Consider the following 27,068-nt stretch of genomic DNA (forward strand, 5'->3'; position numbering starts at 1 on the left):
GTTGCCATTTGTCAGTTATCTACAGAGGACATGGCGGTGTTTATGGCTAACTGGTGAAAATTAAGTTTGTAGGGATTTGTTTCCATGTGCTGAAGAATGATGGTGAAACAGGAGCAAAACGAGACAATACAGACCTGCACGGGACGGAAGTGGTGGCATCCTGTTTGTGTTTATCCTCATCAGGCTCTCATCTTTTTCTGGAAGCACGTCATTTGAATTTTCTGTTTGAGACCATTATCATTATATTCTTCCTGTTTATCTGCCTCAGTCCTCATGTTCGTGCTCTGAGCTCACAGGATGATTATGGAAACTGTCGGATAGTAATCAGATTAGCCCGGGCACCAGACAGATCATGAGTTCTGTTGGAGCAACCACACCAATGGCTAACTGTTGCTGGTACTTAAACAATATCTTACAATATGTAGGATCAGAGATCTGGTTTGAGAGTCAGTTTCCAGTCAGGTTGTTGCAGTGCCTACACTTTGTTGTTATTTTGTCCTTTAACCCTTTGAAACGTGAGCAAATCAGCTTGATTTCTTTCAAAAGTGAGGGGAAAGGGTAGGGAGCAAAATAGGAGGAAATGACTCAAAAATGGGTAAAAAATCAGTAACAAAAAAGTACAAGGAAAATTACCCAAAAAGTAGCAGAGATAAAACAAATTTTTTTAAAAAAATGGTAGAATTAGGTGGGGGACAAAAAGCTCCTGTCAACAAATACCTTCATGAAGTTATAGTATGGCTGTTGGCAGTGTCTTATTTTTACAACCAGTTTAAAAAGGCACCACAGATCCCAAGGAAACTGTAGCCTGTTAATGGTACTCTGTGCATTTGTTGCTACAAGTGAAGCCCTTCACATTACACATAGGCATTTTTTACATTGTTGACATAAAAATATTGATGAGCCCAGCTTTAAGTCTGATGAAACATGTCCCTCCATTCTGGTTTGCATCTGTATGTGGCTATAGAATACAACAATGGTGGCATGTTAAATCTTGTTGGGTGCACTTTCAAAACATAACGCCATACAGCCTAACCTAGATGCAGTGAATGCAGGAACATTCAGAGTCCATTGCTGTTTTTAATGTTCATGCAACTACAGATAGTAACAATGTGACTGACCGGTTCTATTTTTGTTTTTTTTAGGTGTCTTCATCTTGTGTTCCCGCAACTAACTATGAGCTGGTAAGTAACACATTTTCTTTTGTCTTAGTAATTGCTTCCATGCTGTACGTGCTCAGCAGGCATTATTGGGTCCTTCCTGGTGCAGAATTATTGCAAACAGGGTTGGAAAGTAACAGCCTCTATCAGCGACACTAACAAGGCAGTTACCATTGCACATAATGAACCATTATCTGGAGGCCCCCTGAGACAATCTTGTGATTTGAGGCTACATAAATGAACCAACCTTTACTCGACTGAAGCATTGTTGTTTTCTCTGTCCTGTTTAAATTGTGAAAAAGAGCATTATTTTTGGATCTATTTGCTGCTGCCGCTGCATGAAATCAAAAATCCTCTAGATAAGAAAGGTGAACATAAGGCTGTGTTCATGAATCTGCTATATCATGATGACGTCTTTTGGTGTTTGAGTCGGAGTCTGAGTATGAAGTGATTTTGCAAGGGCAATAAAAACACGCTTGCTCCGTTGCCTTATTTGGTATTGGCATTAGAAGCCGTGTTAGACTTGGAGATCATTCGCTCGCTCTTTTCCTCCTATGTTGTGTGTTTAAATGGTTTTGGGTGCTTGACAAACCAAAGCAAATATCCCCTGCACTTTTTTCGCACTCGCAGAGAAAATATTTCTGGAAATGTCTTGGTTTTTTTTTCATAAAAGCTGCAGTGATCAAGCAAGACCATGTCATTATCCTCTGCAGATGCTTATGCACTAGATGCTTTCTACATGAAGACATCTGCGTAAGATGTACAGCCACATGGGCTAAGCTTTCTGGGAGTTGTTAAGGGGCTGCTTTGGACCTGAGCTCTTTGGTTTTTAAAGCACAAAAACTCAGCCTCCCACACTACATGTTGGCCTCCTTATGACATAAATATTACTCTTCACTGATTTAACCTGTAGTCTGTTAAAGCTGCTTCTTCTCTGCTGACAGTGTTGGCCATTTGTTCTCAAGTCAACTTCAAGGTGCTACTAGAAACTCCTTAGTACCATCGAGTAAGACTGCGGTATTAACAATACAGTTGAAGACCTTCATAGGCAGATTTAAAGTGATAATTTTTTTTATGACTATATCTTCAGTCAGACAATATCAACCCAACTGCCAAAATAAATAGTGGTATTGTATGTTTCTGCAATTCACGGATACATTACATTTCCATGTTGCATGGAAGCAGTACTGATTTTTTTTTTTATCATGCATCAAGTTATTAATTTTGCTAATACAAATTAAACTTTTGTCAGTCTACTAGAATAATAACATCAAGCTCTTTTTCAGTCGACTAGATACATGTTTCTGCAATAAAACTGAACAGACTGAAAATTATATCTTTTAAAAAAACTCATTTTGACAGAGGTTTTTCCTGAATTTGCAGCTAAGACAAAGGTAAGAAATTTCAACGCAGCATGAAATAGATTATCACAATACTGTACTCAGCATATTGAAAAACATTAAAAATCGCAATCATATTGTATTGAGACGTAAGTATCGTGACAATATCATATTAACATGTTAACATGTGGTTAGGAAAAGATCCTAGTTTGGCTTAAAATACCCTGTGTGGGGGGGCACAACCCTGACAGGAAAAGCAGCAATGTCTCGGTAAAAAACAACTGCTTTTCGAGCCTTAAAAGATTCCGGTAAAACTGCAACAGGTGCTACAAAACACTCATGTTTAAGACCAAAAATGCAGCTGAAAAAACAGCTATGACTTGTTAAATGCCAGTTTTGTTGCATACCTTTCTGGAATTTCACTATGTAGTATATGGTGGTATACTACATAGTATTTGTGTGCTGTGCTACCCTACGGTCTCTTTGCTGTTGTGGGCACGACAAGGGTCGGGTGTTTACAGTCATTCCTGTAAGGTTATCCCCACCACCCGCAGTCAGCTCAGCCTGTTGCACCAGTCTGACCTATAGTGGTGCCCCTTACATTCAAAACATCCTCCTCACAGTCTCTCCAGTATGAGGTAAGTAGAAAGAGGAGTGTCTCTATATTTGGCGAATCATACTGTCAGGATTTCTAAACACCCCGATGTACCATAATACTGGGTGACTGGGCTACCAGTATACAGGATAATATTTGTTAGTGAAGTTGTTTGGCTCAGTTGACTCAGTTTGCGGTGAGTCATCAAAAACACAGAATAGAATCTGTTCTTCCCCAGCAATTATCTGTTTTAATAGATAGAAAAAAGGCTGAACGAAATAGAAGCTGCAGGGCATCTCTCACCATTTTATCTCTTTTGTCTTGGCTGGCCCACAGGAGTCTCCCCAGAGGCTTTTGTGGCAGCATTAGAGGTGCTGATTGCTCCCATAAATGCTGATGAGCTGAGGTGTAAAACATTTGTTGGTGTCCTTTTAAAACTGTGCTCATGCTGTCTGGTAGCCTAAAATACACCAAGAACATGGAAAAATTCAAGATATAATACAGATACGGATTCAACACGGGTTGCATTTTGCACTTGAAGCTGAGTTAGGGTGTGGACTTGCTGTGCAATTTCTATTCACCCTTTCAAACTTGGATTGATATCAGTTTTTATGTACTGTGTTCAGATGCTTTTCAAAAGCACTTAGGACCTGAGCATATGGTTAGTTTCTTTTGAAAACATGGAAAAAAGGTGAAATGCAAAAAAAACAAAAACAAAACAAGATAAATGACTATATAATTAGATATATATTTCTTAATATAAATAAGATTATTACTAGAAAATTAACCCCAAAAAAGAAAAAAATGTCATTCATTTCTTTCAAGATTCTTATGTTGTAGAAATCAGGCCAATTCAGGTTCCAGCTCAGGTTTTAAAGGGTTAAATACGATAGATGAGAAGTCATTCTACTTGTGCGCACAGTATGTGTCACCCCTCTGCTAGTGGCTCTGTGTGACAGGAAGTGGATGATGCTGTTTGTGAGTGGACGTGCAAGCGTGCATGCCTACAACATTCCCAGCAGCACTACTCCAGCTGGAGGTGTGTGTGTGTGTGTGTGTGTGTGTGTGTGTGTGTGTGTGTGTGTGTGTGTGTGTGTGTGTGTGTGTGTGTGTGTGTGTGTGTGTCGGCGCTTCTCAGCCCCATGTTTGGTGAATTCCTCTGCTCACGGCCTGAGACCAACATGATTTACTGCCCCACTCAGGTGCAGACTGATTGCAACATCGACCGTATATTAACCTGATCCGGGAAAAATGTTTGATAAAAAACTTTTTTTCTTTGGAGAATCGAGACATTCCACTTAGATGGGACGAGCTTCAAAAAACACAAAGCTCTTTTACCGGATGATAATGTTCCATTCCGACTGAAATGAAAATCTGATATTTTCCTGTAGCACCAATCTTAAATTTGTGCTTGTCTGCTGCAAAGACAGCCCAGTTTCATGAAAAGACCATCTTTTCAGCAGTGAAATATATCTTTAACTGCACATATATTTACAAGGTAAATTAGTGTAATTATGAAATTAGCAGCCTCTTAGTCCTGATTTAAATATAGTAACCCACCAGTTAGTAACAGCAGAGTCCCCAGAGTGACTTTGGACGCAGCCCACTGTGGGAATGTGATGCCAACTGGCAGCCCGCTTATTGTAATTGATGATGTGTAGCTGGAAGATCCCGTCCAACTGCGATGGTGACAGAAGTGACTACCCCCAACCAGACCCCCGCACTTTGACCGTGCACGGCGTACTGTAAAGCATGCTGGGAGCATTCCTCAGATATGCCCTCATGTCGAGCCAGCATTGCCAGGAATAGGTTTTCGTTCTGCACAAACACAAAGGCTGGATGAGGGGATGGAGGCAGAGGGAGAGAGATATTAGGGATTCTGGTGAGGTAGACTGCACATCTGAGCACATGCCCCCCAGAAACACACATGAAGAATGCATGCACCCACAAGCACAGATATGCGCACAGACTCAGAAAGCCATAAACCACAGACACCTACGTCATCCAGCTTCTTTTTTTTTTTTTATAGGGGTTGTGTAGTGGAGGAACAGGGCCAGGACATTGCTGAGTAATGAGTAACTGCGGGGCAAAGATGGTCTAGATGTGGTCCAATTAGCGCTGTGTTTAGAACCACACATATTTCCCCGATGTGCCCTGTGTTACGCCGTGTATACAAGCAGCAACCAGGCATCCTGTAACAAAATACTGCATGATACAAGTTCCCTGGGAATGTACGAAACAGGCCATAAAGAACATGTTTAACAGTGAAGAGGCAGACGTCATGCATTAGTGTCTAATACTTTGTGCTAAGCCAGCATTGTCAAGTGTGTATATATTACATAAGACAGAATGTTGCTCTTTGAGAGACTGGATGTAATTTTTTCCCTACAGGCCTCCACTTTAGCCAAGACGGAAAAAAGATAGAATTAGGGAATGAAGTCCTGGTCAGATGATGTCTAAAACAAAGTGAGAAAGTCACTTTGATACATTTTTGGAGGGTGCTATTAGCTCCCAGGTATCTAGCCAACTATACCATTTATACCCACGGTGTTTCTAGCCAATTTAGCAAATGTGGCCAGCTCGTTTCCATTCTGAACTTCTGAAATACCATCACTTTGTCAGTGATTTTGGCGTGAGACACTGACAAACAAAGGCACCTTTCGCGGTGGTGTCATACATTGTCCGGTGGTTTCAGTTTATAACACAGCCGGACGGCACATTCTGCGGCAGCTGGATGGAGTCGGTCTGAAATGCTGCTGGTAGCAAAGTAATATAAGGAGCTGAGAAGTCCCTATAGGGTGGGCTGGAGGGCGAATGGATGGGTCCAAAAGACCCCGGATTTTTGTGTGGGAGCCCGCTGTCTGCTTCCTATATGCATGTTGAGCAAAACTTGTTGTACTTTTATTCATTTCACTCCAAAGAAACGCACAAAAAGGTAATTTATGTTATTTTTAATCAAACATGTAAATTGCAAATGCACTTATGAATATACAGTATGTTTAAAATAGCTTCCAGTTTACCTTGTTAAATCACAAACGCTGGTTGTAAACTCCAGTTTAATAGATATCATCCAACAAGTTAGGTGTTTCAGTCAAGGGAGTCAAAACAATCCTGTTCATTATGACCCATCAGCATTACGGTCTACTTTACACACCATAATAAACTGTGATTAACCCTCTACAGTGCTCCTACCAGTGTTAGAAAGTACACTATGAAGAAACTGTGGCCTTCAGCCTACTTAGTTATATCAGGCTTTCCAACTTTACTAAGTGCTGGTTATCAAATGCCAACATCCTCCTCTGTCTGACCATCAGCTCTTGCATTTTGGTGTGGTTTCCAATCTTTTTTCAATAAACAGCACTTGCTGATATTTTTCACTGTGAGGTATTTCAGTGCCACCCAAGCTTCAATTTTACTCTCTGCCAAACTAAAAGAGACCATCATCAGCAGAAAAACATCTTCAGTTGCCTGTTCAAGTCTCCAAAATGACCCATGTTTTGCTGACAAGGAACTTTTGTGGCTGCAAATTCTGACCGTTGTCTCTCATTTGCAAAGGCGATGTAATATGATGTTGAAAGATCAGTTCAGAAGGCAGTCTTGCAAATAATTTTTGTTTTGCAGTTGAAAACCTTGAACACTGAGCAAATTGGCTCAGTCTCTTTCAAAAAAGGGGGTAACCTAACTAGAAATCACTCAAAATTAGCAAAGAATTAGTAAAAAGTTACAAGAAAATCACCTGAAAATTAGCACACAGAAAAAAAGAAAAAATGGTAAAAAACAAATAATAAAACAAAAAAACAATGCAACAGCTTGAAAGAAGTTGGACTAATAATTACATTATTTTCTCATATTTTTCTCTATAACTCTTCCTCTCTCTTGTTTTGACTAATTTTCAGTCAATTTTCTTGTCAGCTTTCCCTAATATCTGTCATTTTTCGAGTCATCTATTGCGTGGCTTGTTGCCTTTTTAGACATGTTTTCAAGAGAAATCAAAATGATTTGCTCAAGTTTTAAAGGTTTAAATGGTTATGAAAGGTATCTGAACATAACACATGACGATCCAGGGTTCAAAGGGTGAAAAGGCGCTGAAATACAACCTTTTTGTGCAGTTCAGGGTATTAACTACATTGCAAAAATGCATATCTATTATTATAATTAGTAATTTATCGCATATGTACAGAACACACCAGGTTTCTCATGCATGAGCAGTTCAGTCAGTCCTAAGAAAATAAATATTGTAGTGATGAAGTACAGTAGTCGAGATAAGGCTTGCACAATCCCTTTTCACATTTTTTGGAGGTTATTTTCATGATGTTTCTGTGTTATTACCATATTGGGACATACAGAGAGTTGAAATATTAAGAGTGGAGGAGAAAAAGTGACCTGTTTAGTAGGTGTGTGTGTGCATGTAGGTGTGACTGAGTAGACCTTGTCCACACACACACACACACTGAAGGAGTAAAAATACTTGGCAGTTGCCCTCAGAGAGTTCCTCCTCTCTCACATGTTGCAGAAGGCTTTTGGTTACATAACAGAACAAGCGGTCAGGTCCGTATCAGCAGGAGCGGGGACAGGCGGGGTGAGAAACGCAGAGAAGCCAGAGGTGGTTTAGGGTCATAGACGGCTCAGAGGTTTTTCCCACAGCGAGGACTGTCCACTCTCCTCTCCTCCGGTCCTAAGGGATCTCTGGTATGTAAGAAGCCCCCCTACATCCAGGGTGGGTGAGAATAGGAATACACACTCCAACTTGAACCCTAACCCCGAATACACACGAGCCCACATCGCCCCTCCTTTCTCGGCACCATGTTTACATTTCTGGGACATGGCTATGTGAACGCAGCACATGAAGGAGCACGGAGCATGAGAGAGGAACAGCTGTGTGTGTGTTCCTGTCATTTTTGTGTGTGTGCACTTTTGTTCGCGTGTTACTGAGACTGATGAAGTGGTGGCACTGGACCACAAGTGAATATTATTATTATCAATTTTTAATTGGTATCATATGGTGATGAATATGACCATATTGTATTATTGATATTAGCTATTTGGAACCTGGATCGGCATCACTTTTCTTGTGCTGCATTCACACGTCTTTCAAAGTATTTCAACCTTTGAACACTGTGCAAATTGATTTAATTTCTTTTAAAAACATGGACAAAAGGCAATTATGAGCTCAGCAAAATTGCAAGAAATTAGAAGGTTTAGGTTTTTTTTAAACGTGGGGAAAAATGTCCATAGAACTGTGTTTGTAATTATCATAATTGATTTTTTATTTATTTATTTACAAAATTATTATTATTCGAAGTGCTTCCCCCCCTTTCCCCAGGTAATTTCCTTTTTTTCCTTTCCCATTTTTATTTCTTTTTCAGGCAATTTTATTATACTTTACTCTCAGTTTCTTGCTCAATTCTGGGACATTTCTTCTGAAGTTACTCATTGCCTTCTTCCCATTTATTTGAAAGAAATTAAGCTGATTTGCTCAGGCTTCAAAGGTTTAAAATGCAGTTTTCCAAATGAATGTTTTCAAGAGAAATTGTTATCAGAAACTCACAAATCTTGTCTCGCTTATATATTTCAAAAGTTTTGCAAAAATTTGAATGTATAACAGTGGAAGATAGAACATACAACATAGAACATTTAACATCGGTTTGATTTTTTTCATGTTATTTGTCTTATTTATTTGCCATTTAAAAAAAAAGTAATATATGTCAGAATCACAAAAGTATTCTTATTTGTTTGAGTTTGGGTGCAGTACTTTTTGTAGGTCAAATGCATGCAGGCTGTTCTCATAATGTATGATGTATATTGTATGTTTTTGCATGAGAGAAGAAAGCGTGACTGTTTGGATTTTTCACAATAAAAACTACACTGAACCAGCAGCCTTTGCAAATGACAACAAATACTCGTGTCAGAGGAATACTTCATTGACAAAATTACCATTTATATATCAATCACTCACAGTGTATTACCTTGAATTTGTAAAGGAAATATGTTTTTCCGACATGCTTGCATGGTGAATGGAGAATCCAAAAAAACTGACTATTCATCATTAATTGAAATCATAGGGGGCCACTTTAACAACAGCAAAACTATTCACTGATAAACTCTCACACAACTTGCGGTGCAAGTGCAGTGTAATCCAAATGTCATTTATACAGTCGTATGCTCAGTGCTTCCCAAACACATGTATTTTCACTAACATGTTACAATATACAGCACCTCTGCCTGTGAATAGCACTGAGCATGCCGGAGCAGGTGCATGTGTTTGAGCTCTGCTTGAGCAGACATGTTTTAAATGTTTTAGCTACAATGCATGTGTTTAGGAGGTACTGAGTGATAAATATGAGACTTGGATTATACTGCACAAGTTGTGTGACAGTTTATAAACAGATGTTTTGATATATTCAGATATATTTCAGTTTCTGAAGAGTTTCTGCCCTTTTTTGGATTCTCCGTTCACTACGAAGGCATGCCAGGCGTCTCCACAAATCCACAGTAACACACAGTGAGGATCTGATGATCATGTTGCAAATAAAGTATTCCTCAATGCATCATGTTTTCAGCATTACATTTTGCATCTTTCAAACCAAGCAGGAGTTGGCTCTGGTCTGGCTTCAGCTCTTTGGAAGCAGCATTGCCTTTTTTAGGCAGCTGCTAGAAGGGAAAACATTTGTTAAGGTTCTTGCCAAACAGCTGCGCTTTTACTTTGAAGGCAAACAAATACGTTTTTCAGCCAATGAAAAGTAGAGAAGCTCAACAAGCTCTGTCAATGAAAAAAAAGCACAATTTTGAATTTAAATTTACATTCAGCTTCTAGACAGACAAAATAGCTGAAAGTCTGAATGATGAGTTACTGTGAAGGACTGAGGCTTCAGGTAAACCATCATGATGTCACAGGCCTGCAGTTTGTGTTTATTCCCACTGGAAGGCACTGTTGGACATGTCAGCTGGGAGCCTCTCCAGGGGTCCTGTGTCCCATCTGTTAGTCTGTGCCATCCACTGTGATGGATAGTGTCTGACACAAAGAGGAAATTCAAAATAGCAGGACAGGAAGACAATCAGCATGAAGTGTGTTCAAGTAGATTCACTGTTTGAGTTTCACTTACTGTCCTTCACTGATGTTGACAGCTGCTGCTCTGTAGATCCAAACAAACTCAGAATTTAGACTGATCAGCAGTTAGTCGCAGCATTAAGTGACATCTCAGAAGAACCAAACAGACATGGTTTAGGTCTTAATTTCTCTCCACTGTTTTGGGAATTGTCATTGGACATGAATCAGTCTCCTACAATTGAATACACTGTCATGTGTAGAAGAGGCATTCTCAACTGCTGCCGCAGTCGCAGCAGCCCCACACATGTTTCTAGTATTTAGCACATTTTCAGGATTTTAGGTCATTTCCAAGTTTTTGGAACATTAGGATTTTGTCGCTTTTGTACAATTTATGGCATTTCTAAGCTTTTAGGAAATTTTTAGGATTTTAGCAGATTTCTATGCTTTTTCAGGACATTTCTAGGATTTTGGCACATTTTTAGAATTTTAGGACATTTGTAGGATATTAGGACATTTCTGGGATTTTCAGACATTTCTAAGATTTTAGCACAATTCTAGGATTTTAGCACAATTCTAGGATTTTAGCATGTTTCTAGCAATTTTGCACGTTTCTAGTATTTCAGGACATTTATGGGATTTTAGGACATTGGTAGGATATTAAGACTTTTCTAGGAATTCCACGTTTTTTTAATATCAGGGCATTTCTAGGATTTTAGGACATTTCTGGGATTTTAGGACTTTTCCAGGATTTTAGTATGTTTCTGTGATTTGAGAACATTTAAAAGACTGTTGCTTTTAGGACATTAGGGGCTTAGGTCAGACCCCTGGCTGGGGGTGCAGGGGATCCTCCACTGGCCCTTGTTTTTGTTAAAAAAGCTTTATTTTGATGCTATTTCATGCACTCTGGCACCTCACGTATACTTAAAATACTTTTTCCCCGTGTTTTTAGGATGTGTTTCATTCTCTGCAAATTAGGCCCATTGACAGTGATTAAGGTGAACGTGGCTTGTAATTGCGCCTTTAGCTTTTCATCTTTTCATGTCCTTACCGGCGAGGAATGCCGCATCATTTCTCATCAAAGTGAAATGAAGGTTTAGGGATCATTCACGCGGCTTAGCTGAAACACAAGCACATCGAGGCATGCCTAAGACGGCTAAGCTCTCAGTGTGGGCCGAGGTCCAAAATGCAGTGTAAACATAGGAGAGCTGGTGCGTATAGCCATGCCACTGCCAGTCCAGCTGATGTGTGTGTATGTTTTTCGTATATTTCCAAAGAACTGTCTTACAAATGCACAAGGCTGTGCAGGGGAGACGGAGGGAGAGGAAAAAATGAGTGGCACTTGGCCCTCAGTCTGACTCTCTCTCTCATACACACACACACACACACACACACACACACACACACACACACACACACACAGACACAAGGAAGCCCTCAGTCTGACTCTCTCACACACACATACACACACACACACACACACACACATAGACACAAGGAAGCCCTCAGTCTGACTCTCTCACACACATACACACACACACACACACAAGGACACACTCTGAAAACAACAGCAGAGCTTCCCCTCACAGTCATGTACATATACAGTAAAGCTATGAGTAATAACCGAAGGGTTTCCCATTCTTTCAGTTTCACACGAACATCACTTATTGCCTGCTCAGCTCGCTGACTGAACGTAAACACTGACTCGTTCCAACGCTCACAATCAATGCTGTCTCACCGAGTGACGCCGCCACACTCACACACCCAAAGCGGCGCTTTAACCACCCTGCTGTCCACACGGAGCAGGCAGGGCCTGGCTAAATGGGCTGTGTCTCCAGCTCCTAAAGATGCACGGCTGTATATTTAGCCCTGGGTCATTTCCCCAGAGGCCCTGCTTCTTCAGGCTGCGTTTATCCCCCGCCACTCATGGGGGGGAACTCCCAGCATGCTAGCTACCTCTGCTTTCCTAAAAGTGTGGACTATAATTTAGCAAACTGGTGAAAGGAGCCACTGTGCTCATGTGAAAGAAAGCACATGGCACAGCGGTGTTGGCACAGATAAAGAGCCGTGGCTAAAGTCACACTCTGATATGGTGTACTTATAGGAGACATGGACACGTGGCTGTGTCCACAGTGTCTCATCATCTGTGACAGTTTTTATAAGGACGCTGGAGCATGAGTAACAAAGCAGACGGCTCCTAAACTCTCAGACCTGTAGCAGGTAATTATAGCTCATCTGTGATTGCGCTGTTTATTGTGTTCTTAAAGGGACTACTCATGTGCAGCCTAAAGGTTAATAAAAGGAAATTCCAATTTATTACATCTTGGGTTTTGTTTTTGTAGGCTTGGATATTATTTGTTTGGCTCACCTGCTTCATTTCTTTGATCTGGTTAACACGGTGACATCACTGAAAGGAAGTCAGACAGGGCAGGGAACATGAGCAATCAGACAGGTTGTAAATCGTCAAATTAGCTGGACTTTATTTGGAAGAGAAAACATGTGCAGCAAGTTACACCCAGACTGTCTGGAGTAAACATTAATCACAGTTTTCAGACCCACCTGCTGCACTTGATTGTGTACTAAATGCGTTTACATGCACAATTTCTCTCAATCTGATCGGATTTTATCCCAACATCCATAATATTACCGAATAAACAACCAGTCAAATCTTGACTGTGTTGTTTTATTTTAATTATTATTATTTTTAGGAGGTATGAAAGTAGTATCTCATTTTAATTGGTCTGTCTATATACCAGGTTTAACCTTGTCTTGTTATCACTAGTATTGATCAACAGTAACTCCACCACCTCCCAGATATAATGAGCTATGAAGCAGGAAATACTTAACTTCTTTGCCTTTTATGCAAAATGTTATCATACTGTTTTTTTTATTTTTATGACTGTTACTATTTTGCTCCCACATGGGAGCTCGGCACCCGTTTTTAGCTCCTCTCATGAGAACAAATGCAATATGATGCTCAGCTGACTTGGCTGAAGGGGATGGGATGGCTCTGAGCTATGGATGTGCCAGGGGGTCTGAGAACCCAACCCATCTGCAATGGATGGTGTTATCCTTTCATTTTAAGTAAATAGAATTACTGTCCAAACAATATCCACTGGGGGAAATGTATGTGTTTTGTCAGTCATGGAGTGGATACTTACATATTTAGTGCACTGGAAATGCCAGGTTTGTATTTTTATCTCTGCGTGCAGGTGCTGCAAAGCTCTTGGCTAAAGAACAGTAGTTTTTTTCCTCTTTTTCTGTAATTATGTTTAAATACCGTACTGGTGTTTTTGATTTGAAGAGTCGGCAACAATCTCCTCTGCAAAGGGTTGTGTGGCTGCTGTTGTCCCACATACATTCAACTGAACGGTGAGGAACTGTCAGATGTTCAGCTATTGAACAAATGTGCAATCATGCATTGTGACACTGAGCTGCATTATTGTGGGTAAACATTGGAAACATGACTCTCTTTAAGAATTAGGATTATAATTTTATTATATGTTATTATGTTTTATTTAAAATTATCTTATATATACACACATACATATACACTTATATAAAACATAGATGTGTGCCTTGTCAACTGAAGCACACACTGTGGCATAAGTGTACAAAACAAAAACAACAGTAATGACAAGAAAGAAAGAAAGAAAGAATCACAAATAGCAGCTTCTCAGACACAAGACGCTTTGTGCACATATCTTAAATGCATCTCATAATTAAGGGATTTTTGTCGTTCTCCTAATTTGAGCTCATGTATTAACCATGTTGCAAGGTTGACTAAGTGCTTATTCCTCCTTGTCGTCATCTGCTTGATCCAGATTTCACAACGTATGCTGTCTCCCAAGATTGTGATTTTTTTTGTTATGATTCTGGATTCTGATGTGCATTACTGTCTGCCCAGTGTCATTTTTGATACCATCATTAAGGTCAGAACTTTTCTAACTTTATTCACATAATGTGCTGCAGAGGTGATTTTTTGTTGTTGTTTTATTTGTAGGCCATCCCAGAGGTTAGTTTTGACCTGGTTTGTTTGGTTTGTCCGTTCTGGACTACTGTTTGATCCACTGTACCGTCCTCCAGTTTTGTCTCTGCTCTTCTTAAAGCACTGATCAGGCAGTCTGCTCGTGGTCAACAGTGCTCATTGGCTTGACTCTGAGCACAGTCCCAGAGGATTGACCTCTTGACTTCAAATCTGAACATCACAATGACACAGCAAATTCTCATCATTGAAGTGTATGAAATGCACTCTTTGAAAGCCAAGCTCCAATCCTGGCTTTCAATTTGTGATTAGGCAGTGATTTAATGTGCATGGCTTGCAAGAAATGTCTTGATTAAAAAAAAAAAAATGTCTTTGATACCATAACTCTCCTCCGTGCTACAGTTCCCCTTTAAAAATGTTTCTTTTGAAGAGGGCAAAGAGAAACTTCAAACTTCCTCTGTTGACTATTTTGCTGATACACAACTTCCCAGGCTTTCTCATGCAATAAGCTGCAAGCCCCAGTGACAACACACATGTGCACACACACTCCGGCCATCTGGCTGCAATTGTATGAAACGGAAACGCACATGTTAGAATCTATCATTGTGAGAATTGTTTGTGTCTGTGTGTGTTTTTCTGGGTGTACACACAATGGGGCCTATTTGTGTGAAAATGCCTGCGGCTGCAATTTTTGACCTCCGAGCAAATCCGCAGTCTGCATTTAGAGGCTCAAACATCAGTCTGGTGTTTCCTTTTCTTTCATTCCTAGAAGCAACGCTGTCTTCCACTGGTCTGCTGCACACCAGCAACACACAGTCACATTTACTGTTAGAGAAAGCAGATAGTTATGATCTGACATTGAGTAAAAACTTTGTTGACTTGGCTTTTTATTGGTAATTTAATGACCATTTCCTTTATTCTTTGGGTTTTTTTGAATGTTGTAAGTTGGTATGTCACTGGTTTGGATGATTTCAGAGTCTCCCTCTCTCTCCCTGGTTGGTGGTTTACTCTGGGCGTATAGTCTGTATTCTGGGGCCTGCCGACCAGACTATAATTTACCCTTTTCATTGAATGTTTATACTCCGCTGAAGCTTTCAGAGCATCCTTTGTGTCGTAGCTCAATCCTACGTGCAGGACTGTCCAGTGACTGCTTCCACTATAAAGTGCCATTTCCAATATTTGACAGCGTGACTCTTGGGTGTTCTACACTTTAAAAAGTAATTCTGATGGTGGTCTATTTTTCTCATTGTCAAAAAATCTCATGAAAACACCAAAACCAACAATGAATTAATCAGACTTACAACTATTGTCTGTGTATCCAAAGCCTGATGTATAGTATTTTATTCCTCTGTGCCATAAAGCTTCATTGTTGCTAAACAACACTTAAAAACACACAAATAGGCGTTTTTGGACCCAACAGCCCGGGGACTCCCTGAGAGGAACGTCCCACTGGGGAGCTCCCTCTGAGAGCTGAATGCTTCAAGGGATGATTTTTTGTTTGCATTCACACCACCAACAGAAATGCCAAAATGACATAAGCTATCAAATTTGTATTTTTTGCTTTGATAAGTACAAATTGCCTTGCATTTCTTCCATTACATATATGCTAAGTAATTCCTAGACTTCACTCTTGATCCATTTGTCTGTGTTTTCATCTATTTTTTCATCATGAGCTGTTGTTTGTGTTTAGTGTTGTCTGTTGTTTACACAGCTAACAAGTTTTTTAAAAGTGGCAAATCTGCATTGGTTAATGTGTTAACCAATCAACATATGCGGTCACTCAAGGTTCCCCCTGTCCTGGGGCATTACCTTCTCTGAAATAGGAGTTAAAACAGTCACAGATTGCAACTAGTTATTGTTGTGCGTACACAATGGAAAGGGGGGTTCCTCTGGTCCAAAAATGCCTAATGAGTCCCACTGTCTCACTGGATAACCTATTCGTTAACATGAACACGCCTGTCCTGCTGCTTTAAGTTCTTGTTTATTGTGCATAGAAATCAGCATCTATCCACTACTGAAAATAGTTCCCAGTTAAAATTGTTAAGAAACTAGACATTTATCTGTATTTACTTAATTTTGTGAGGTTGTTGCAACTTAAAAATGTGAAATTAACTTGTTCTTTTGAGTAAATCAAGTTAATCTCACTTAACTTAATCATGCCAAGGTGAATTTTACCAAAGGAAATTGTTAACCAACTTAAAATAATTACTTCAATCTGTAACACATAAATGAATTAAACTTTCTCAACTCAGTTTCCAAACAGTTGTGTTAATCGAACTTGATAACTTAATTTGAAAATACTTAATTCATGTGTGTATTGCTAATTGAAGTAATTATTTTAGGTTGGTTAACAACTCTCTTTTTCCAGTGTAGTTAGGTGTTCTGTAAATTCTGTTTTTTTAACCAGGAAAAATACATACATGATTGACTAGTTTGCAACCAGCAGAATACAGATATATACCACAGTAAACTGGGTTTACTGAAGTCGCTAATACTTAGAAAGATTGATTTAATTGAACGAATCATTTTTAAGTTGCAACAACATCACAAAATTAAGTAGATTGAACTAAATTTAAAGTAAACTTCAAAATGAGATGTAAAATAACATAAATTAAGATGAATAGTTATATTTTCTTATATTTTTCCTAGATTTTTTTTTTTTACCTTTTCAATCTGGCAGATTTTACAGTGCAGTAAAATTTACAGAGACAGTGATCCTCAATTCATGATCACAAAAGATCAAATTCAAGCTGTCCTGTCTGGCCAGTCAGCATATAAGCGACTTTATACAATATAAAAAGTTTTGCCACAATAAAAAGTGCCACTAGTCATTTCCTGTCCCCTCTGCTCCATATGGATATGACTGATGCATTCAATACTGCTTAGACTGAATTTTTCATGCTTCATTTAGCAAGTAACATCTGTGCATGTGTGGTAGTCTGCGGTTTGCCAGGCCCACACAAGCTTATGACATCATAAGTAGCTCTGATGTTTTCTTCTTCTGCTCTCTGCCATGACGCTCTCTCTTTACCATCATCTCTTTCCCTCTATTCCGCCATTTCACCCTGAATGTATATCCACCTACTCCTAGTTTTTTTTTATGCCTGTTCCCTCTTTCTTCCTCCTTTTCTCTCTCCCCATCCCTCTCTGTTGGTCTGATCCCCTGGCTCTCTCTCTGGCTCTCTGTCCATAGCTGTATATGGCATTAAAAAAGAGAGTTCCACGGATGGACTCTCTGCTCTTGGCTAATGGAAGCAGACTTGTCTCTCTGTGTAAATATTTGCACAGAGGGATTATAGATGGTCCCACGCATTCAAGGTGGAGCCCCGCTCTGCTCCAGGCCACATTAGGGCAAAGAATGGCACTGAGTAGCTTGGACATAGCACGAGAGGAGATGATGTGACATGACACAACACAGCATAACATCGTGGTGTTTTTGGAGATATGAAGTGTTGCTGGTATTGATCTCACCCTGTGTCCCCTCTGTCTGTCTTTTCTGAACAGGCACCGAGCAGTGACCTCCCTCTCAAACATGTAGACACCATGGTGAGTTTCAACTTAACTGACATTTTTTTTATGTGCCTCTTTAATGCTGTATTTTTTTGTAGGAGAGAAGTTCATTTTGAGTGGACAGAGGAGTTCCAGCTGGCATGAATGACAGCTTCTAATACAGAAAAATACACCTTAAAATAGAAGAAATTTGTACTAATAAAATGCTTTATAGATCCTCGGGTGTATATTTGATACATTAGTCTACAAATTTTTAGTTAATATGTCCTCTGAAATATGAGTGTCCACAGGACACTATGTGTTTACTGTTGGCAGCTTAGACTTGCCTCAGAATAGTACAAATCCAATTCAACACCCAAAGAAAATCCCCCTATCTTCCTTTATTGGTGAAAAAAGTGACAAAAATTAGTGACATACAGTTTGTAGCTTTAAAGTTTTTGCATTCAATAGCAAAATCATATGAACCTTTTTGTTTTCTCAATAAAAAGTCTCAGTTACAATAAGTCGTCACACAATAAGAATATATGAATATCTCCATAACTCAAGTTTGACAAAAATGCCAGATAGAACCTCATAATCTCAGGTGATGACATACAGACATGAACATCAATAACGCGAGGCAGTTATGATGACGTATGTGATGATATGATAAGAGTCCAGGAGTAGAGATTAGATTAAGACGGGTGCTTGTGGGTAATGTGTGTGTGTGTGAGTGTGTGTGTGTGTGTGTGTGTGTGTGTCTGTGTGTCTGTGTGTGTCTGTGTCTCTGTGTCTGTGTCTGTGTGTGTGTCTGTATTTGTGTTTGTGTGTGTGCATGTGCGTTTGAAAGGTACTGATATGTATTTACTAATATGTTTATTGATTGGTGCGTAGAGTAAGGAGTAGGCTTTTGGATGAGTGGTGGAGACAAAGAAAAAAATAAGAAAATATATGATGTAACAGCAATATACTACTACTACTTCTACTACTACTACTACTACTACTACTACTACTAATAATAATAATAATAATAATAAAGCAATACACAGCAGTAAAATAATAAGATAATAATAATACAATAAAAATACGGGCTTTTCACACATGCATCTATCTGTTGCAGCCCATCAAGATCAAAACATCTGCCACCACGTCTTAATTTTCTATTTTTGGCGCTAAACTGTCATTAGGAGCATCATTAAAACATAGTATATACTGTTTGGTGATGCATTACACCACACTCTTGGAGCCCAGAGCGTACTCTGGGCACAGACAGAGCAGTGAAAGACAAATCCAGGGAAAGAGAAACAAACCTATTGACTTTGCTGGGTCAAAAGATTTGCAATTTTCTATCAGTCTTTCCGCCATAACTGCTCCTCTCATCCAACAATTTGATCAGATCAGCTGCTATTGGATTGATTATAATTATCCACCCTGCAACTCAAACTCCACAAACTGCTGCTGAGGAAAAATAAAGAGTGCATTTACATAGACATGATCAGGTTTTTGGAGTATTCTGTTCATTTGTTTGAGCAGATAAACACCATATGCCATTTATGAGAACCAAAAAATACTTACAATACAAAAAAGTACTCTGAAAGAAACTAAAATTTATCTGTGGAATAGAAATAACCCAATTTATCTGTGCTCATGTAAACACCATATCTCAAATATGATCACAACTGGGGCAAGCCAAATAAACAGGTAATTTATGTAAATGTCACTGCACTCAGTAACATTATCTGTAAACAGAAATGAGGAGTGAGGCCAGGGCATTGGGGAGGCAAGTGGGAGGTCTGCCTCGACAATGTTCACATCAAACACAAAGTAGCAGCTTTTTGCACCAGATGATGACTGACTAATCATATTATCTTACTGGAGCTCAACTCACTGTGTTAAAACAAGATATTTAGGGATTTCTGAGCTGGGAATCAAGCCAGACTGCTGATTCTGCTCCCATTAGAGCTTTTTCCTCCACTGTTTTCAAAGGCACATCAGATACAGAGGGCATCGCACTGTATGATTAGCTGCTGATGTGTGAGCCGGAGGATTTGTCAGAGCTAGTGTAACGTGATGCAAAGTTTTCAATTTGTGCCTCTTGGGTGCACATACAAGCACGTGCAGGAAGGTTAAAGGTTGAGGGCAGCTACAAAGTGCTAAAGGTTCATAATTTCATCAATAAACAGAATTTGGAAACTCTTGAACCCTTGTCAGACAGACATTTTTAAATTCCGTTCACACAAAATGATATAAATGCTAACGCCGGACAAATATGTCAATATCGGATAATATTAGTTGATAGCATCCAATAAAATGCTCCCAACAGTATGGCAGCTGTGGTATGATTCAGGTTCAGGAAGATATGGGTAAGGTTAGGCAACTAAAACACTTGGATAACCTGAGGCAAATATTGTACATGGTTAATGAAATGTTAGTGGGGGGGTTCTGTGAAAGGAGGAGATCTCTGTTCTCCTTCATTACACTTAGACCCAATCACCACCCCAATCTCCACACCTTTACAGCGCACCAGATCTTATGATGGAGGGTGTCTGGTATAAGCACTTTCTATTGATTTGCTATGAAAAGCGGACAAGGGAGTCAGGCAGTGGTAGGAGTGTTGGGGCAAGTTTGCAGGGTGTTTGCAGCATAAAAGTAGACTAGAATCAATTTTATGCCAATGGGTCCATCCTTTGCAATGCACCTGGCTCATGATGCTTTGACTAAGTTGTCAAACTAGGTGATGCAGTTCTAAAATGTCAAATGATTCAGCTGTGACATTGCCTATTTCTTGCCTCAGATGTTTTCAAAAATAGATTTTGGTAGTTTGTTTAGACTGAACAACAAAAAGTTTATAAGCAGGCTGCCGTGGTGTTTCCTGTGTGAAACGTTGACTTTGATATGGACCAGGAGAGAACTTTGCAAATCCTAGGATAACGAAGGAATAACCTGCTCAACTTTCCCAATGATTTGCTGGAACCTGTTTGCCTTTGTTGGTTGGATTGGTTGGGTTAAGCCAAGAAGAGTGGGGTTGGTTAGGGTTAAGGTTAAGGAGAGTACAGCAACCAACTACCCTTTCAGTAGGTACGCCCATCAAGGGGCCAGTTAAGTGGAACAGCATGTGATTGCTTTCGTCATTACTTTGTGCTGGATATGGGCGATACCACTTACTGCACAGGGACTAACATAAATTATGGGGTGCAAAATTGTCCAGTATTGACAGAATTCTGAGCAACACTGGGATGGTTGATACAGTCTCATGTATAGTATTAAATGTAACACTTTCTGGGGTCATCTCATCTTATGGCGCCATTCTTTGTCATGTCTCGGCACAGACATTTCCAGTCGCCTCTCCATGAGCTCCCCTAAAATTGTTATAAAGTGTAGGTTCTGTCTTGCAAGTGTTGGAGGTGCTTCTTGTGGTTAGCTTTGGATGGTGGTGGCGTGGGGATGAAGAAGCCAACTCACCAATCTGTGAGCTCTCCTGCTGACTTGTCTCAAGATCAAGTTTTTATGTAAACATCGACAAAAAGATGGAGAAGAATGGGCACCAGCTGATCCAGTAGCCCTCTAGCCACTGTCCAGGCATTGGAAAACATATCGGGAACGGTCTATTTCTGCATGACGATCCGACAGAGTGGAGCACTCTGACGAGAGAATAAAAGAAGGCATGTGCTTTATAGTGACCAAGGACTGGTGTGGTGGGAATGTGAGTTGCTGTCCTGCTCCCGCAGTGGATCACTGCTATACGCCATTCAGAAGTGGCTTCAGAGCAGAGTTGCTTCTGACATTTTTGGACCTTTAAATCATTCCACAACCAGAAACTATGGATTACCAGAACCATCCAGGATAATGGAAAATTAAGGCTCAAGCAAACAATGTAAGGAGTTGCAAAAAGAAGCAGATGGGATCACATTTGGAGTTGTACCTCGTATAATTCCATGTAACAAATAAAAGGTTGATTGATTGACTTCCTGATAGAGATATTGTATCTCAGTTGGACTTTTCTGCTTAATAAAAGGATAAATAAGTCGTAGGTACTGCTACTGTGAGCATACAGCATGCTTCACTACTGGCCTGCATCACATTCAGCCTGTTGCAAACTGTAATTTGCTGCAGCACATATTGGAAAACACATTTAGTCACAATTGCTTGACAAGGACACATCCTTGAATGTCGCAGTGTCTCTATACATCGGTGCTGTGTCTGGCTTTCACCATTTATGTATTAGATTTCAGCCCAGACACCCCAGGGAGAGATGGGTAATAAAACACACTTGACTAATTCCATGATATCATCCTTACGCCGACATACGGTTGTTTTATAAACATTGATGGAGCTTTAATGAAATAGTTCTGATGGCTTCGGGGGAACCTCTCTCTCCTCCACATGCGAGTTAGGTCACACAGAAAATAGCTTTGGACTCACTTGCCGCTTGTCGTCTGTGACGCAACTTCCTGCAAATTGTATTTTGTCTGGAAAAGGAAGGATCAAGTAACCGATTTCGAGTTACCACCCAAAGCCATGTGCCCACTCCACAAAGACCAAAATAAACACAAATGCACCAGTGTGCCTGTGTGTGTGTGTGTGTGTGTGTGTGTGTGTGTGTGTGTGTGTGGGGCTGCTTTTATTGGCATTCCCTGTGTTATTCCTCAGTTTTCTCACACAGTGTAGTAAAGCAGAGCCAAAGCTTCTTTGCCTCTGTCATGCGGGAGCTTGGTATCATACACGGCTCATGAGTTTTTCCCTCACAGGTCATAATTTGCACCTTAACTAAGGAGCCAAGCCTGAAACACACAGTGATTAGACACGTGTGATTTAAGGAACGTCTCTTTCACACGTACTGTCTGTGCAGTATGCATGTGTTGTGAGCGTACATGCATGAGTGCAGCTGCTGCTGTCTGGTCACGGCCGTTTGCTGTGTCATTGCTCTGTGAGGTTTGTCCCACACTTCATCGCCTCGGAGCATCGAAAGGATTCGTCTTATGACTCCATGAGCTCCTCTCTGGCTTCGCTGGATCAGTTTGTACTTTGGTGGGTTTGGTGTTCTTGTGTTGACTTTAAGTTTTTAACTCATATAAATGTAACCCTTTGAAACCTGGAACGGCATCAGGTTTCTTGTGGTGCGTTCAGATGCCTCACATATCTTTGAAAACTGAACAAATTGGTTTGACTGCTTTTGTGAACATCACTGAAAAGGCAATGAGTGACTTATCTTGGCAAGAGATGTCTCACCAACAGCAAGAGATTAGGTAAAGGTGACGAAATATGATCTGAAAATTAGTTTTAGAGAGAGAGAGAGAAAGAAATGCAATGCTATTTTTAATTAGAATTGTATGATTTGTAATGCTTTGGCACAAATTATTACGTCAGTAATATAAGTAATATAATAACTTCTGATTTCGGGTTTCAAAGGGTCAAACAAAGCAAAACTTTGCTGAGAGATTCCTCAGCCTTTGTGATTTTTTATTTGTCTTGCACAGTATTTGTGACAGAGAGGTGAGAAAAGGACAGGAAATATAGAGAAGTTGAACACTTATAATACTTAGATATGATACTGTCATTATAAACTTCATCTGTGCAAAGGTTACATCCATCTTAAAGTCAAAGATTTCACAACTGAATCTACCCATTTGACTCGACATGACTTCAGACACAGAGTGCTAAAGAGCTCCAGTCAGCTGATTTTTGTGTGCTTGTGTGTGAAAACATGCATCACACCCCATGTTTGACTCAAGAGATAGAAAAAGTTGCAGTTTAGATCCACGCAAAGATGAGAAAGACTGAGAGAGGGAGGGAAAAGTTGAATATGAGGGGGAGAGATAACGTGATGGGAGGCTGAGTGGGAGGGGGGAGGGTGGCCGACACAGTCAGAGAGGCAGAGAAGGAAGGCAGAAGACAGAGCGGACAGAAGACGGAGACGAGGAGTTGTGGAGGAGCATGCAGTGGCCCACTGCAGGCAGCTGCCCAAAATAGAGCCCTTGGTGTTTTTTTTCTCTTCTGCTGTCAGAGAAAAAAGGGAGAGGTTTCACGGAGGAAACTTCACTGCCGGACAGAAAGCAGTGAGAGGCAGAGGGAGCTCTCCAGAGATGAACCGAGGAGGGTCTTTGAGAAGGCGGCTCTCCTCTCTGAGGGGGGCATGGCGATGGAGTACAGGCTACCTTTTCAGGAAGGTAGGACTCGGTGGAGTGGACGGGTGGTTGGATGGATTTAGTTGACACGAGTCTTGTAGCTTGGAACTCTTGCTTGCTCCTTCATCGCTTGTTTCTTTGTTATAATAGTTTCTCTCGTCTCTTGTCTCGGACTTTACCAGCCCCCAACAGCTTCCTCCCTCGCTCCTTCCCTCCCTCCTTCGCTCCTTTGCTCTTTCTCAGATGCTTAATTTGAATGGCCTGCTTGTAAAGTCAACCTCCGCAGATGGTTTTCATCTGGAAACAGGCCTGCCGGACCCCCCACTCCAGTTCCCACCTCCTCCTCCTCCTCCTCCTCCTCCTCCTCCTCCTTACCAACTACCTCCCCTCCTCCCCCTCTCCTCCCTAACACAACTTCTCAAAACAGAAACTGGTCGTAGGGTGCAGAGTTTGGGATGTTCAGGAGCTTCGACCTCAAATCTTCCTAGAAAATGAACACGCCATTCATAGATGTTTCAACATCATGATGTGTTTCAGTTTTTCACTGAGAGAAACATCGATGACCACAGAGAAAGTTATTGTCTTATGAGCGGTCGTAGCTTCACTACGCTTTAATTCAGCCAGATGGTTGCACTTTGACATAAATATTGCGGCTCATAAAAATCTCTGATCACCAATTCAGACTAATTTGAAACAAAAACTATGAATTAACTGCCATCTTTGCAGCCCGATATAAATACCATCTCCACCAAACTCTCTAAATAATCCTTTGAGACCCAGATCGACATCAGTATTCTTGTGCTGTGTTCATACACTTTTTGCAAACTGTGTAACACTTTGTAAACTGAGCAAAATGGTTTGATTTCTTTCAAAATAATGGGCGAAAGGCAGTGAGCAATTTGGCAAGAAGTGTACCACAAAGTGCAAGAAATCAGTAAAGGGTGACAAGAAAAAAGACCTGAAATTATATTTTTCTTTTTTTTAAGTGTGGAATTTAAAAAAACAAAACAAGGAAAATGTCCATAAAGCCATATTCAAATATTATAATTATATATTTAAATTTATGTTACAGAGAAATATGAATAATTTTCAGGCAATTTTCATGTAACTTTCTCACAAATTTTTGGCCATATGTTGTTAAATTGCTCATTGCCCTTTCAATGTGTTTTTGCAAGAAATCAACCACTTTGGTCAGGTTTCAAAGGGTTAAAATATTTGTTTGCATGCTGGCAGAAGTGGTGCACTATGTAGTGCATGTTGGCATCCAACTTAATGGGATTTCTCAGATGTGTTTAACTTGTTAAAATAAAAATTGGAGGATGTTCTGCTTACCTCACAGAGGTCCATTTAAGAGTGCTTTGGGCTTTTCCTGACTTTGGTGCACAATAAGTCCCAGAGCTCCACTCAACACAAGCACTCCCAGCCCTCCTCATGCTCTGCGTCAGTCTCTGAACCCTCTCTTTTAGATTGTTTCTTGCTCATTCATCTCTGTCCTCCTTTGGCGACTCTGCACTTTACAGCCCCTGGCAACATGCTGAAACGTTTAGGCCAAAGCACAGGCAGAAAATGGAGGATTTGCTTTGTGTGGCCCTCATTGGGGCCACAGACTCATGTGAATACGATGTAAAATGGAGCAAAGGGATGGTGCGCAGAATTTGTTGAAATTAAGTGAATTCGCTGGGACAGAAACAAACATTGTCCAACTCTGTATCATCTGATTTGTAAATGACACAGTTTTTGGCAATTTGTATTCATTCAATCCTTTCCAAGAATTTGATCACAAATTCAACCAATACGTGGAATACTGGAAGATCTTGAGCTTGCCTTTTGAATAATTTATGGATTTCTTTCTTCTTTTTCTTTTTTTTGGTAAGAAACAGCCAATCTGTTGTAATATTTGCATCTTTCTTACTTATCCCTGCAATCAAGGGTGCAATACTCACTCAGAGTGCCCGACAGCATTCTGGCACAATTTAGACCTTTTGTTAATTTGGAGTCGGCGTTGGAATGTACCTTGGATTTTTCACTACACCACACTCTCGGAGCAGCAGAGAGTACTCTGTCTGAGGAGATGGAGCAGTAGACCACCAAGCATTATAAATGTTTAACATAACCCTTCATGAATTCATGTAGAAATTGAAAACTTGAACAAAAACATTCTCATTTCAGTGTGGAGCATAAGTGAAATACTTCTATATCTACACACAAATACACTGGACATACTCAGTTAGTTTTGAATGTGCACACTGTCAGACAGTTGGGCATTGGGAGAGCAGAGCAGGCTGAAAGTCATCCGCTGAGGCGAGCGGTGCTCTTGACACAGATGCTCAGCCAGCCAGTCTGATCTAATGGATGATGATGGATAACAGCCCCCTCCTGCGTACATGTGACCTAAACACCACAGGGGAGTGCACAAGTCCACATGGCCTTTGACCTCCCCCCCCCTGCTCGAGTTGGTGTGAGGGGGAGACAGCAGATGAGGCACAGTGGAGCTAAACACAGTCAATCACCTTCAGCCACACTTCCTCTGCAAGCGCCTCTGAGCTGCTTAGCTTTGTGAGGGTGCCATGTGACGCCGTGCTCACACGAACTGCACAACATCGTACGCGCAAGGTGCACTTTGCAGACTTTGCGCAAAATGTGGTCTTAAATATAGGGTGAAGAAACATGTTTATTTTTGCAAGGATGAATACAATTTCAAACTGCATGACTCTGGCTGTTATGCTGATTTACATCATATCATTGCAGCTAGTTGGTTCATATATGGGTTTGACCCCTCATTCAGGCTCATTTCAGCCACATTTACCCCTTTTCCGTTTACATGGAACTGGTTCCATTTTGCTTCCTGCATCTAATTTTGAAACACTAAGAATATTTTGACCAAAAATAAATTGATTCAGCACCCAAAAAGTTGGTTCTCAGCTGGAACAAAATAATAGCAGTTTACTTGGAAAAAGAGGATGGAGAAGTCAAAAATGGAGAAGTGAGAAATTGTTAGAAAAAGAAGTGTGTAGAAAAGTTGTCTGCAAAAGTTGATTGCTAACAGTGAGATCAATGTTTTTTTATTATTACTAGTTTTCTTAAATGTTATGTTTAGATATGCAAACAATGAATTTTCTAATAAAATATGCAGACTTGTATACATTTCCAGATCAACAATTTGAACATTTGATTAAGTCAGGTTCGAAACTCCTGTGACTTTGTTGTCATAATAAAGAAGAGCCATGAAAAATACATTTTATATATATACTGTAATGCAGATTTTTCTCTATATATACACTGTATATATATAGGGTTAGAAGGTGGAAAGTTTGGTGTATGTCAGTGCTGCA

General features: G+C 40.2%; 1 protein-coding gene across 12 annotated transcripts in view; it reads left to right on the plus strand.

Moving 5' to 3' along the window:
• Nucleotides 1-27,068, plus strand: part of tns1b (tensin 1b) — a 217,433-nt gene that overhangs the window by 120,849 nt on the left and 69,516 nt on the right. For all 12 annotated transcript variants that reach the window (XM_088082949.1, XM_088082959.1, XM_088082948.1 and 9 more), the window contains 2 exons: nt 1,143-1,181; nt 17,627-17,668. In XM_088082949.1, the coding sequence (XP_087939075.1) occupies nt 1,143-1,181; nt 17,627-17,668 (81 nt within the window). The remainder of the gene's footprint in view (nt 1-1,142; nt 1,182-17,626; nt 17,669-27,068) is intronic.

Source organism: Plectropomus leopardus, chromosome 10 (genome assembly GCF_026936395.1).
Source record: "Plectropomus leopardus strain MGB_pleo_1.0 chromosome 10, ASM2693639v1, whole genome shotgun sequence".
NCBI lineage: Eukaryota > Metazoa > Chordata > Actinopteri > Perciformes > Serranidae > Plectropomus > Plectropomus leopardus.